The 13625-nt window shown below is 41.2% G+C and overlaps 1 protein-coding gene across 3 annotated transcripts; it reads right to left on the bottom strand.

Annotated features, from left to right (window-relative positions):
* Window positions 1-237: 237 nt before the first annotated feature.
* On the bottom strand, window positions 238-5742 carry khdrbs1a (KH domain containing, RNA binding, signal transduction associated 1a). Of its 3 annotated transcripts, XR_007937047.1 has the most exons (11): window positions 5361-5742; window positions 4633-4760; window positions 4090-4206; window positions 3834-3980; window positions 3591-3718; window positions 3108-3375; window positions 2864-2940; window positions 2701-2762; window positions 2393-2567; window positions 553-614; window positions 238-466 (listed from the first exon to the last, which is right to left on the bottom strand). XR_007937047.1 is itself a non-coding variant. In XM_022195525.2 (9 exons), exons 1-9 carry the CDS (start codon window positions 5524-5526, stop codon window positions 2458-2460), a joined length of 1203 nt encoding a protein of 400 aa, XP_022051217.1. In that variant the 5' UTR covers window positions 5527-5742; the 3' UTR covers window positions 1323-2457. The 3 variants fall into 3 exon arrangements, 2 of the variants coding, with proteins under 2 accessions (XP_022051217.1, XP_051793162.1); XM_022195525.2 differs by lacking the exons at window positions 238-466; window positions 553-614 and having other exon boundaries at window positions 1323-2567; XM_051937202.1 differs by lacking the exons at window positions 238-466; window positions 553-614 and having other exon boundaries at window positions 1323-2567; window positions 3156-3375.
* Between the last annotated feature and the right edge of the window lie 7883 nt (window positions 5743-13625).

The following is a 13625-nucleotide window of genomic DNA, read 5'->3' as shown; positions in this document are numbered from 1 at the left end:
TAAAACCCGCTTGTCCTGTACTTACCGTTCCATATGCCGTATGAGACACATGACAGAAACAAGACATTAAGGATCTGGACATCTATAATGTAGGACAAGAATAAGTGGAAAAATTATTAATCTAATTAGATGTAGTATTTAGTGAAACCATAGCGTTACCCTAAATCATGCTGTTAATACCAACATTCCACATCTGAAGATTCAACCACATGTTAAAGAAATAAAAAGATTTACTAATTTACAGTCGAAAAAAAAATCTTTATTTTCAAAATGGACAATATAACTGCTTTCAGTGTAAAAATATTTAACTCTGGACACATTGAATAAAAAGGATAAAATTCCTGTACAGTCAACAATCATAAAAAAAACTTGGTCTTAAACAGCATAAGACTATTTTCTTTTTCAATAAAATCATCAGTCAGAGACCCAGCATGGCCTCTGCTCTTTCCTGGGACTTTCAATGGACCTGATGAAGACAGAAAGAAGATTTAAATAATCAAAACAGCAACGTTCAAGGAAAGCACTGCCATCTGCGATTCCTTTCCAACTGACCTTAAAGGCCGGGTACAGCAGAGTTGAATAGATCATTTGCACCTACACAGTTCTCTGACAACCTAGGAGGAGAAAAAGAAATGAGATCTTGGACACACAAGTGCCAATGTGCATACAGAGGGCAACATACATGCAAAACTAATTTAATACTACAAAAAAAAATATCATGCAACTCAAGCTGAAGGTTTTTTGTCCACCAATGGGATGTTTTAACGTTTTGAGTGCAACTACTAATTTTCATTAATCTACAGAAATTGTCAAGATGGAAATAGGTAAGTATTGAGTGAAATGAATGGACAATTATTGGTTTTATTTGAGCAAGAGTTGCATCACAACCATCTCTGATTGTTTTGTACGGCTTATTTTGCTCGGAATAACTACTGATAGCATAATTTTGCACTTCAATGTTTTTGATATGTTTTGGATGACTTGCATTACTTGATGTTTTGCACAGAAAATAAAACAAAAATCTAACAAATGAGTGTTGGGGTTAGTTTTACCTTCTTGTGGCGATCTTTAGGCTTTTAGAATCCTCTCCTCTGCGATATTTTTCTTTTATAAAAACCAGCCAGCATGACTTTGCATCAAAGTCAAGTAAGATCCCTGCAAGCTTGATTTGAAATACTGTTGAAATTCAGTTATTTCAAGCGGCTTAAGATACATTGCTCTCTTGAGAGCTTGAAGAGATACACTAACTAAAGGTTAATGACATTACATGTTCAAGCACTAGATCATTCTCAAGTCAAACATGTATTTGGCAGCACATTACCTCAAGGAATGATGAGCTTTATTTTTTTTTGAAGGTGGCATTACAAGTGTCATTTAGATAAGTTTTGAAAACAGACGAAGAGGATAAGCTCACTGTCAAAACACTGTTTTTGTTTTAAAAATCAGGCTGACGTCTATACATACAGCTTAATCAGCATTGCTGAGAACAACTAAGGACCATTTTCACAAGGTGAAGGCATTCCTTTGGTACAACAAAGGCAAAATACCATGTTTAGATTGATTAAAAAGAAACTAGAAACTTTATTGAAACACGCACTGCAGAAAAACATTTTGGGATATGTTTAGTATCCTATTTAGTCAAAAGTACACAAGCATTATGCATTTTGGAGACGGCACGACTTAAAGCATACACAGTTGTCCTAAGGTTATGTACAAAATATTGAGTTGGCTGCAGCCGTCCTTACATACAGTAAAGATTGTTAATTCTTCAAGCTTTACAAGAATTAGCCGATCAGTGAGGATTTTGGAAGTAATAGAATGATTTTTCATAAAATACCAATTGTAAAGATGGCAAAAATAGAGGCCTTTATTCTTTTTCAAGTGGATTTCTACAGTATTTTTGAAGATTCAGTAACTTCACACATGACTAGACTTTGCAATCTAGTAAAAACAAATAAGACTTTTAGTTTTAGTCAAAATAGCTCTGGGCTGTATTGGATTCTGTGACTAAATCCGTTTTAGTTCTAGCAACTTTACATCGAGGCATTAGGAATAATTTTTGTCCAGTCATGAAGGACTTTTTAAAATGCAGCCTATGTAAGAAGAGTTTATCGCCACAATCACAGTTTGTTCAGGAACCATTAACTGAAAATTACAACCATCAAATAGCACTAAAATGTCACTCTTAAGCCTTTTTTTTAAGTTTATGTCACTAGGACCTATCTATGCAACCGAAAAACATTAAATGGAAACAGATAAACAATGAAAAAAAATGCTGCGTTCGAGTGTCTCCTCTGGCATCCTATGATACATCCAACAAAACGTCTCTATTGATTTTAAAAAAACAAAAAAATAAACCATAAAAAAAGGGAACAAACGAGAGGGAAATTACTTTTGAAAAGTTACGCGAGTTACAATCGGAGACAGTTGCCGTAGCAACTCTCTACCAGTAGTCGTTCAGTATCTTCCGTAGGGATGCTCTCTGTACGATCCCTTTGACTGCCGAGAAGGGGGAGCTTTGCCTCCTGTCCCAGAGTTGGACCATGAATTGTCCCAGTCATCTTGACCTACAACAATTGAACAGAAACAAAGACAAAAAATATATATAAAAGCATCGGGTAATGTTTGGAGTGAAGACAGGAGTTCATTTCAGGTAGTTTTCTGTTAGACAGCAAACAGATTTCACATTTTAAAACTTACCATAAGGCTCATATGACTGATCCTGTGCTTCACCGTGTCCATAATCGTAATATTCAGTATCCCTGATGGGAGATCAGAAATAAAAATGTCAGAGCAATACAGTCCAAATTCAAATACAGTGTCAAACAGATAAACCAAGCTGTTAAAAAGAATTTTGACTCACGCAGGTGCAGACTGCTGATTATAATAATTGTCGTATCCCTCATAGGAAGGCTCTGCATATGGCTCCTCATATGAAGGCTAAAAAAAACAAACAAACAAATAAAAGCAATGTTAGGTTCATCACAACTACTGTGACAAAAAGATGTCACATTAATTGATATTGCATTAATTTTGAGCAAAGGATCACAACCACTTGGCTAGGGGCAATTCACATGACATGCAGAAACATGATTCAGGAAAATTACATAATCGTCATAGGCATCGGGTTTGGGCTGTGATCCTGAGGGAGGAACCTGGTGTTGCTGGTGGGACATTCCCCCGGCGGGAAGCATCCTTGGAGCCCCTGCTGCAGGTGGTCTAGAGCGGGCCGCTGATCCTCCTCTGTTGGGAGCAGACGGTAGTCCACCCCGACCAGATGGTGCACCTCTCGGACCGTTGCCCCGTCCTGGTCCTCCCCGTGGAGCTCCACCACGCATTGCTCCTCGAGGGCCCCCACGTGGCATTCCTCGGCCCCTGTGAGAGAATAGACAAGTTGTAAAATGTGATTATCTACATGAAACTGTTAAGCAAAACAAAGGACTATGTATGCAATAGCAAAAACAAACAAAAAAAAAAATGGGTCGTGAGCTTTAGGTCAACATGATTAAAATGAGAAAGTCTGTGTGCTTCTGTACCTATGTGATAATGTGCAGCATTACAAGATAGCTTTAAAACCGATTAGCACATACCTTGGTCCTCCAGCGCCAGGTGGTCCACCTCTGCCTCTTCCAAGATGACCACCTCGCCCTCTGCCTGAACCATCCTGAGACCCATTCAGGAAGTTAGGATCCATGTACGGGTCGTGCTCACCAGGTTCCTAAAGAGGAGACCAAAACAGTTAAAAGATGCACGCAGTGCGGTGAAGCTTTTCGGAGTTTAAGTTAAAATGTTTCCATAGTTGGTGTGCAAGAGCCTGAGCATTAGTCACTTACCGGGATAAGGAACTTCTTGACCTCCTCCATGGCATGAGCCATGCGCATATAGGCTTCTGGTATGGGAGCTGTGACTTCAATGAACACATGCAGCTCCATGGCCAGGTGAGCGTATTTAGCCTCACCGCCCTTCCTAAGCTCCTCTTCCTGAGGAATACACAAAATGCAAACTCTTAACATACAAATACTCAGCCACATGAATAATACAGGCAAATATTTTTTGATCATGCTGCAAATATAACATTTCTACACCCACCTTATTCTTGTCCCTCATGGAACCTTTACCCAGAACTGAAATCTTTGCTCCAGTCTCCTCCTGGAGTCTTTTGATTGTGCTCCCCTGTGGTCCCAAAAGCTTTCCCACAAAGTTGACCTGCAACACAGTATTTGAGCATGAACTGCATCACCTCACTTCAAGCATTTTAGGGAGGTGGATGCAAGTCAAAAAAAAAATCTTTGAACCCCACAACAGTCTCCACATCTCCCATCTTTACTGTTTTGACTGCAAAGCTGTTCATGCAGAAACGAGCTTAGTAGAGCACTAGGCGCATGACTGACTAATTTAGGGACAGGAAAGCTAGCAGATTTGAGTGCGTTACCATCGGACACACAGGATTAGTAGGCCAAATCTGTTGTTACGCTTTAAGACATTGTACTGACAAAGCCAAAATCTCCAAAGTAAAAGCAGCTCAGCATAGATAAACTAAACATAGCTACTTCGGTTAATTTGTAAGGTGATGTAAGAAAGAGGAGCAGTCCCGTAATGACAAAAAAAAATAAACACAAGGGAAACACTTACCCTTGGGTACTGCTTGGTAGGAATGAGTACTCGCTCTTTAAGTTTCAGATTCTTGGTAGCAAACAGGTCCAGATAGGTCTCTTTCTCTGGCTCCTTCTTGGCTTCACCTTTCTGGATCCTTTCAATCTCTGCAGGTTAGAAACATATTTTTAGCATGTGCAATTACCAAGTAGCTAAAACACACAGCATAGATAAAACTAAATTGCAAATATAGCCAGAAACTTGCTCCATCTCAGGTGATCATGATTCAGGCTGTAAACCAGTCCAAACAAAGCCCCTTTGTGTTTTGTTGTGAACCCCTGAATATCAAGCACTTGATTCATTGACTACCAAACACGTTGTAGCTTTGTGTCTTTTTTGGGCCTAGCTAACGCAATGTAATTGCATTTATGTAATGCATGAGTTACAAATAAACGTAGGATAACCGTTCAGACTCGGCGTTAATCAATGAAGTCTTAGTTACGTATGGCCAAACGAGACTATTGTATACGTAAGATATATGCATATAGGGATTTAATGATTAAGATAAATCCCCGGTGTGTTAATGCAAAAAAATAGTAACATTCTCTACGCAAGGTGTTTGACCCACATCTCCATCAGCCACGTGCTTAATGCGCCATTGTTCAGGCCTCAGTTAATGTCAGCCAAGAAGAAAAAGAAACTAGGCCTCGCGCCGGACGAGCGTTGACAAGTCAGTTAGCCTTTATGCTAACAGACGTCCACATTACCTGCGGAGATCAGCTTCATGGCGTGTGTGAACGATGAATCCAGGCTGTCCTTCTCAGCCAGGAGCTCCGGGAGGTACTTGGTGTCTTCCATTTTGGCTTGCTTCTGTGCAGGGCTTGATTCTATGGCGGACTCAGAGTTGTTCTTATTAGCGCTCACTTGGCTCATACTGCACCGACACCGGCGGATGAACTGAACGAAGCCTCGCTAGCTTCGCTTTCGCAACGAAACTGATGGTGGGGATAAAACGTCGGTTTCCGTCTGTGTTCGGTGGAGTTGTAGGGCTGTGCCGTTGTCTCTCCGCTACGAGTCCTTCTGCTCTCCTCGGCAGACAAAGGAGGGATGGCGCAGCTGCATTTGAGTCTGATGGAGGAGGCGACAGTGACGTCACCGCCACAGCCGCCATGTCCAGTATGTAGTGGAGACGTGGAGACCACAGACTACAGGACAGAAGCTTCCTCAGGTTCCCACTTTGCTTTGAAGTGCCTGCATACAAAGTTATAGTGACAAAGCTCCAACAGACCAGTCCTGTTGTATGAACTCATACTACCAGATATTAATTGAAATCTTAGAGGAGAAAAACAATCACCTGTCCTAAGATCAATGTTCTTCTTATTGCTAGAGATTGCTGAGAGATTGTTCTCTTCAATGGATGTCTCAAAATCAAAACCTTTTAGATCATTGTATTTTCAGTTCTACTTACTACTACTTACTTTTGTGGAATCTAAATAAGAAAAAACAATAATATAATAATAGTAAATGTATTCATAAAGTACTTTCAGTCAAAGTACTGTACACAGAAATAAAAACAATAAAAAAGACATCAGTAAAACAAACACATTTAAGATTCATATGTAAAAGTAAACAAATGGGTCTTCAGCTTTGTTTTAAATATGTCAATGGACAATGCCTGTCTGATTGCAGCAGGCAGACTTATCCAAAGTAGTTTAAATAAATCCACTGGACTTTAAGAAAGTTCCTTGAAGACGTTTCACCTCTCATCCAAGAGGCTTCTTCAGTTCTGGTGGTGATTGGTGTTGCCTCAGCTTTTAAACCTCTGTGAGGTGTGTCCAGGGCTATTATTCCAACGACCGATACCAAAACTCATCTGACAACTCAACGATGGTCGTAAAATGTATAAATTATTTGTAAACACCACTCGCGAGTAGGGTTAAGGGTGTTAAAAATACTAGAAATCTTACAGATTAATGTCTTAGCACCATTTAGTATTGCTCTAGACCAGAGTGGCGTAAAACCTATACAGGGGGAGCCCTCTAGGCACATTATTTAGAGAGATATGGACTGCTGAACATTGCCCCCCATGAAGGACCCTGAAGTCAATGTAGCACAGGTGGTAGAGATCTGCAAATTTGCACAGAAACTCATCTGTTCTCTTACTATAGCCATGCAAAGTCCCAACTTCTAGCCATCACTGTATCATGCTCACTCTAAAATTGTCAAACAGAGGATTAACTCTTTCAGGTCGAGTCAACATCATTTCTGTCTTAGCAGAATTCAGCAGCAGGAAATTAGTTGATAACCAGGTCCTACCAGCTGAGACAGACCTGAAGTTTATCACTGTCAGATCCACTTTGAAGAATAACTGGATGATCATCTGTATAACAATGAAAATAAATGAAACTAGACGAGCCCTCAGTAGATGTCAGAACCACGCTCATGCATGATACTCTGTATGAATTTTGATCATCCTACGTATATCCCTTCCTATACAAATGATGCAATATGCAAGAAATGTGCTAAGTGACCCCTGTGACCAGTTTAATCAATTGTTCCCTGTATCATGTCCAGTGGCGGTTCTAGACCAATTTTACTGAGGGGGCCTGGCTGGGGGTAGGGTTTTTGTCAGAGGGGCACATTCAACCCGGGGCAAAAAAGACAAAGATTCAAAATCTTATTTGATGTATTTTCATTTCATAAAAATAGTGTTTAACCATTGTAACCAAAGTGAATGGTTCAAAATATCAAATTTCAGAGGAGTATAAAAAGATAACATTTTACAGAAATATAACAACACTATATACAAATATTGGCTGCCCTATTACAGCAACTGTATTTTGCGGTTTTGATGATTTCTGGAAAACCGATTAACAAATGAGTCAAGATTCAATGCCTTTGCCCTCCTAGACTCGATGCTCAGTACACCCAGATTGCTTAATCTCTCATCATTCATGGTGGATCTGAGGTATGTTTTCACAAACTTTAACGTAGAAACACTCCGCTCACAAGAAGCAGTACTCACTGGGATCGCAGCTTTGTCATGGTTAGCCTTGAAGTTCCCTTTATTATCTGAGTCTGCAGACTCATCCTGACCTCTTTGGGCCAGGTTTTGAGTGGCAGTAAGTAACAGCACTTCCCCTATTGTTTTTATGTATTCCCGATTTTCTTTGATCTGTCTGTTGTGCTCCTTGTTTAAAGCATCGACCAGTGTTGCATTCGCTGCTGCAGCTCTCTGATAGTGCCGCCATGTAACTATGGCTTGTTTGTGTCGCTCAGACCTTGCATGCAGTGCAAAACCCCCCGCTTTGTAAGATGCTTTCTTCCAGTTTTTGAAACCAACTGGTGAGTCAAAGACTGTGTCTGGGCTATTGGGAGGGCTAAAGTGTCTGCAAGCGTAACAATACGCAGAGTCCAGCTGTTTGGAATATTCAAGCCAGGGGTGGATGTGGTACCAGGTTGCCTTGAAGCTCCTCCTCCTGTCCCCCATCAGGGTCCTTGGAAATGACTTTAGGTCCGGCTCAGGCGTGAACTAACCGTGACGTCACCCATTGGTTTCAACGCCGAGAAAATGAAGCCCGGATTTTGCTAATTCCTGGTCGCCATTTTGGATTTTTTTGGAGCCAGTGACGTAAAAAGCGTCATCAAACAGGCTGGACCGGAGAGCAACTAGGGGCAGGACCAGTCTATGGGCGGGCCAGACCGAGAGCTGAAGATTCTCTTATCCTGCCCACATTTTACCGCAGAGGCTTCTCTGCCCTAAAGGATCTGTCAATCATTCCAGACAAGACTGTATATGAAGTCGGGATGTGCATGACTAGTCGTTTAATCGTTTAACCGCCTACTCATTTATTAAACGTTTACTATTTTACTAGTCGGTTAAACGCTGCATTAAGCATCATGCACCTTTGTCCCCGACCGGACGCCGCCATGCAGCTCTCTGCTCGGGCGTGCGCCGCACGCTTGTCCCGTCTGGGCTACCTGGTTGATCCTGCCAGTAGCATATGCTTGTCTCTTTTTTAAACCCCCACTATCCCCCTCATCATTAGCAGTGTTTTGACCACTCCAGCTACACCCACCACGTCCCTTCCTGCCACCCCGAAGCAAAGCATCGGCTCCAGTATGTGCTGCTCGTGGACTGTCATGGCACACCGACCCGCTGCCGTTACGCACAGACGCAGCGGCACTTTCTGTCTCAGTGGACGACTGAACATCTTCATCAGAGGGTGAATATTCCTCTTCAGAATATGAGTAAGTCATTACTTGACAAAGTACTTTGTCAGCGTTGAGCAGACCTCTCGGTATGGTGAGTTTTCTCACTCTAAAATGTGCCGTCTTGCGCTCTGATACGCGCCGATGGCGAGTCTCGTCTCCTTGGTTTTCAAACTCTGTAAACTCCAAAACTTTGAATGAAAACACGCCCACAACTGATGCTCAGATTGAAGTTCCAGATGTCCGCCATCTCCTGGTGTACAGTACATGAGGCACACGAGGCAGTATATTTGAAGCTATGACTTGTTATGTTCAGCAATGTTGCTTGTCGCAATATTGCGACTTTGGCGCTTAAAGGGTTAAATTGCAAGTTTACGAACCCGACTAGTCACCAATAAAATTAGCGACTAGTCGGTTCGGAAATTAGTCGAAATTCCCATCCCTACTATGAAGTATAGCCACGCCCCCTGGCCCCGCCAACTTTAACGATTTATTTAAAATTCAGTATTGATTTATTTTAAAATCGGCCACCTGATCTCTCATTTTGACCATGAAAACTAACGGGGAAAAAATCCTGAGCTGTAGAAAATCAGTCGATCAAATTTTATTTTTTCCATTGACGAATTGGGTCTATGGAGCAAAAGCTTTTTGGAGTCAACCCTAGCGGACGGCGTGATATTGCAAGTTTCTGACACTTCCGGGTGGGCTTCATTTTTGGAGCCAGATGCTACGTCCATTTTTATATACAGTCTATGGTCCGGCTGCATCGGTGGGTCTTCTTTACATTTGCTGATGTCTGTGGAGAAAGACAAACCGAATATATGTAAACATAAATTCTGCATGGACACAGCATATAACATATAGCACTCACACACTGCTTCACTGCGTATATTTATTAATGCTATTTATTAATTATGATTCATGATTCATGTCCGATGGATAAGTCCTGATAAGACCGCAGTGATCAATTTGCAGTAGGATCGCAATCATGTGATCGTCAGCATGCAGTTGACGTAGTGTTCACATTGTCATAGTTACAGTGACAGCATGCCGCTATCTGGCAATGATACAGAAATCTTTAACAAATATGTGGATCCAGACTATAAGCCGCATCACTGCCAAAATCTAATTGGTCGGTCCTTGTGTCTTTTTCTGACCTTCCTTGTAAATTTCATCCAAATCTATTTGTAATAGCAAAAAGACTCCAAAAAATTCTACTGGAAATAATTAATATAGACCCAACAGGTTTTGTTCAGTCACGCCAAACGCCTGAAAATATTAAAAGATCTCTACAAATAATTAGACATATAAACCAAAACAAAATCCAGGCTCTGTTAATAAGTATAGATGCGCAAAAGGCTTTTGATTCGGTGTGATAGAAATTCTTATTTGATGCTATCGAAAAATTTGGTTTTGACAAAGTAATCATCGAGACAATAAAAGCCCTATATAATAGGCCATCAGCAAGACTTAAAAGTGATGGTGAGCTGACTGACTCTTCCCCCTAGAGAGATCCACTAGCCAGGGATGCCCATTGAGCCCACTTTTATTTGGGATTTTTACTGAGTCACTGGCAGCAGCAGAACAAAAAATAGCTCTATTTGTGGACAATATTCTAACGTATCTTTCATATCCAACAGATTCTTTGCTAGAGCTGATGTCAGTGTTACATGAATATGGTTCATGCTCGGCCTATAAACTAAATGAGTGAAAAACTCAAGTTCTCAACTTTCACTTTAATCCCCCTCAGTACCTTTGAGCCAAATATCAATTCTTTACCTACTGACCTATCCAAACTGGATGAAATCAACTACGGATCAACTACAGATCGCCAGTCTGTCGCAGGGCTATATATACAGACAAACAATCACACTCACATTCACACCTACGGACAATTTAGAGTCATCAATTAACCTCAGCATATTTTTGGACAGTGGGAGGAAGCCGGAAAACCCACACATGCACAGGGAGAACATGCAAACTCCATGCAGAAAGATCTTCTTGCCGCAAGGCGAAAGTGCTAACCACTATTCCACTGTGCAGCCCCAGATGGAATATAATTCCCTACCTAATCATGAGTTCACGTAAAAATGAATTTTATGCCAAGACTTTCATATTTATTCCAATCAGTAGCCATAGGAGGTTCAGAACAGTTTTTTTTTCCGGAATGAGATAAAGTTATCTTGAGATTTATATGGGCAGGGAAAAAACCATGAGTAAAGTTCACAACCCTACAACTACCTAAGGAAAAAGGGGTACTAGCTCTTCCATGTCTTAAAGACTACTACAGAGCATCCCAGATTAGACCACTAGTCGGTTGGTGTAAAACAAGCTACAGATCCAGATGGAAGGAGATTGAAAGCCCAGTTAGCACACTCATTGGAGACCCTTTGTTATACGGCATGGGATGGGGGGAGCTGTCTGGCTGAGAACAGGGCTCACTAAAGGCGGACCACGGTCCGGATCCGGACCCAGACGCCGTCTATATGGGTGTAAATTTGACAAGTCGCTTCTATTTTACCGGTGCAGCTTTCCAGTGTTTATCATTGGTCTGTCAGCTCAGAAACGCACAGACCAATTATGTATGAGTTCAGGCATCCCACGTGACGCTACTCAGCCAATGAAGTCTGAAGTTGAGAGATGAGGGACAGAGAAGAGGACAGTAGTGATGGAAGTTCGGCTCTTTTCAGAGATCTTTTGACACGGCTTCAAAGAAAAGCCGGTTCTTTCGGCTCCCAAATGGCTCCTAATTTATTATTGTTTGTAGCCTCATATTTTATCCTAACCTGGCAAATATTAATCATTTGTGTTTTGACAAACACTTTTGCATTCAGTGTTTTTATGAGAAGCCTTATAATTGACTCATTTTGTGCATTTGTTTTGTTATAAAAACACGCATTCTTACTTTTGTTTATTATTTCAACCAAACTTTTTTGCACAAAAAATAAATGAACAAAACTCTGCACATGAACCCACAGAACCAGAACAGAAACAGAACCAGACTCAGTATTCAAACAGTATAAATGTCCTCAGAGCAGGCTGACATTCAGAAAAATCAGAAGCCTGAGCTTGGATGGGCTGATACATTTCTTCTTTCAGTGAATATCTGCTGTGTTTCTGAGAAGATTCTCTCAGATGGAAGAAGTTGTCTCTCCTCCATCACCTTCACCAGGTGGGGCAGACTGAGGCCTTGTCCTGCTCCAGCTCAGTGGGTCGTCTGCTGGTTGGATGAGGGGTTCCTCTAGATATGATCCTCCATTACCACATCAGCTGTAGGATTTCTCCTGAATCATCTCCTGTAGCTCTTCCATCAAAGAGGCTCCACACAGCAGAAGTTTGAGATTCCTCCTCCACTTGGTCTAATGGTGGAGGTGTCAGGCTGCTGCTCATATTCTCTGAAGTGTCTCATCAACAGCTCTGTTGTCACTGAAGGCAAGCTTCTTTAATCTAGGATCCAGTAACATGTTTTCTGCGAGGACAGTGTTAAACTCCATACTCCATTAAATATGTTAGGAGTCGGCTCTTCAGATTCACTACAAAGCATTGACTCTTAGAGTCGTGTCTTTTGTGCATTACACATCAGTAGAGGACAGACTGTGGTCACATGCTGAACATGTTTGGCTGAACATACAGCTGTAAGGCAGCTTTCTCAACTATGAACATAATCAAAACTAAATATTGTTCCAGACTCACCAATGAGCTCCTCTAAATATGTTTGAGAATGACCCTGACACCATTCAGGCCATGACTCAAAACACTGGCAGGAGAAGCAGCAGCTCAGTTCTCCCATTAAGCAGCAGAGCTATATATAGGGGAGTGAAATAAGACAGAAAAAAATGTAAAAGTGTTCAAGTGTTTACATTTATGAGATTTAGGTATTGTTAAAGATGTACAGTATGTAAGTTGGTTCAGGTTGTTGAGCCACATTTTTTTTTAAAGTTCGACACTTTATTTTAAGATATAAAAAGTTATTTTAGACATAAAAGGTTATTTATTAATAAATGTCAAAATGTTTTTGAACCGTACTGAATTTATTTGACGGTCAGTTTTTGATTACAGGCAGACTCTAATATAACTAGGTTACAGCAAGATATATCACACTAATTCAAGTTAGACATTATGATGTTCTGGACCTTTGCTGACTGGACCTCTCTGAATTTTAGCTGAATACCCCTGGCTTAGAGGAAGAGGGGCATGAGTCAGCAACCTCTAATGATCCAACGCCAGTCAGCGGAGAAAAAATAACAAAAAGAAAGCAAAGACAAACAAGAAGTTTTACCAAACTTGGACCGCCCGGTGACAAAGATGACCCCTGTGACCTTGAAAATGAGGTCACGGTCACCAAATTCAAACTTGACCTGTGTCTTATTATGGTACACCTGTGTACCAAATATGGTGAGGCTACATCAATATTTTATGGAGTTGTCACGCGGAAACCAAAGCGTTACGGACAAACACGTAAGCAAGACCATGCAGGTGAAAACAATACCTTCCGGCAAACGCAGTTTTGCCGGGCGGTAATGAAACTATTTCAGTGTTTTAATAACCCTGTTGCTTGTCCTGTGAATATTGCTGCTTTAGGAAACACTAAAGCTGGAGATAAGGTTAACGTTTAGGAAAGGGAGCCTGATGAAGAGGAAACATCAGCTCTACCTGATGGCAGGAGGAGGAGCTGCTGACGCTACAATGTCTGTAAGTATCTAATTCGTAGTTTGAAATAATGGAGCTGCTGTTGCTGTGGTGTGTGTGCGTGCACTCATGCGCGCGCACATATATGAGAACCTGACCGGGCATTGGTTTATGAGGCCGGAGTATACCCA

This window comes from Acanthochromis polyacanthus, chromosome 1 (assembly GCF_021347895.1).
Source record: "Acanthochromis polyacanthus isolate Apoly-LR-REF ecotype Palm Island chromosome 1, KAUST_Apoly_ChrSc, whole genome shotgun sequence".
Lineage (NCBI taxonomy): Eukaryota > Metazoa > Chordata > Actinopteri > Pomacentridae > Acanthochromis > Acanthochromis polyacanthus.
The sequence above is the reverse complement of the archived record's forward strand: the minus strand, read 5'-3'. Positions and strand labels throughout refer to the sequence as shown.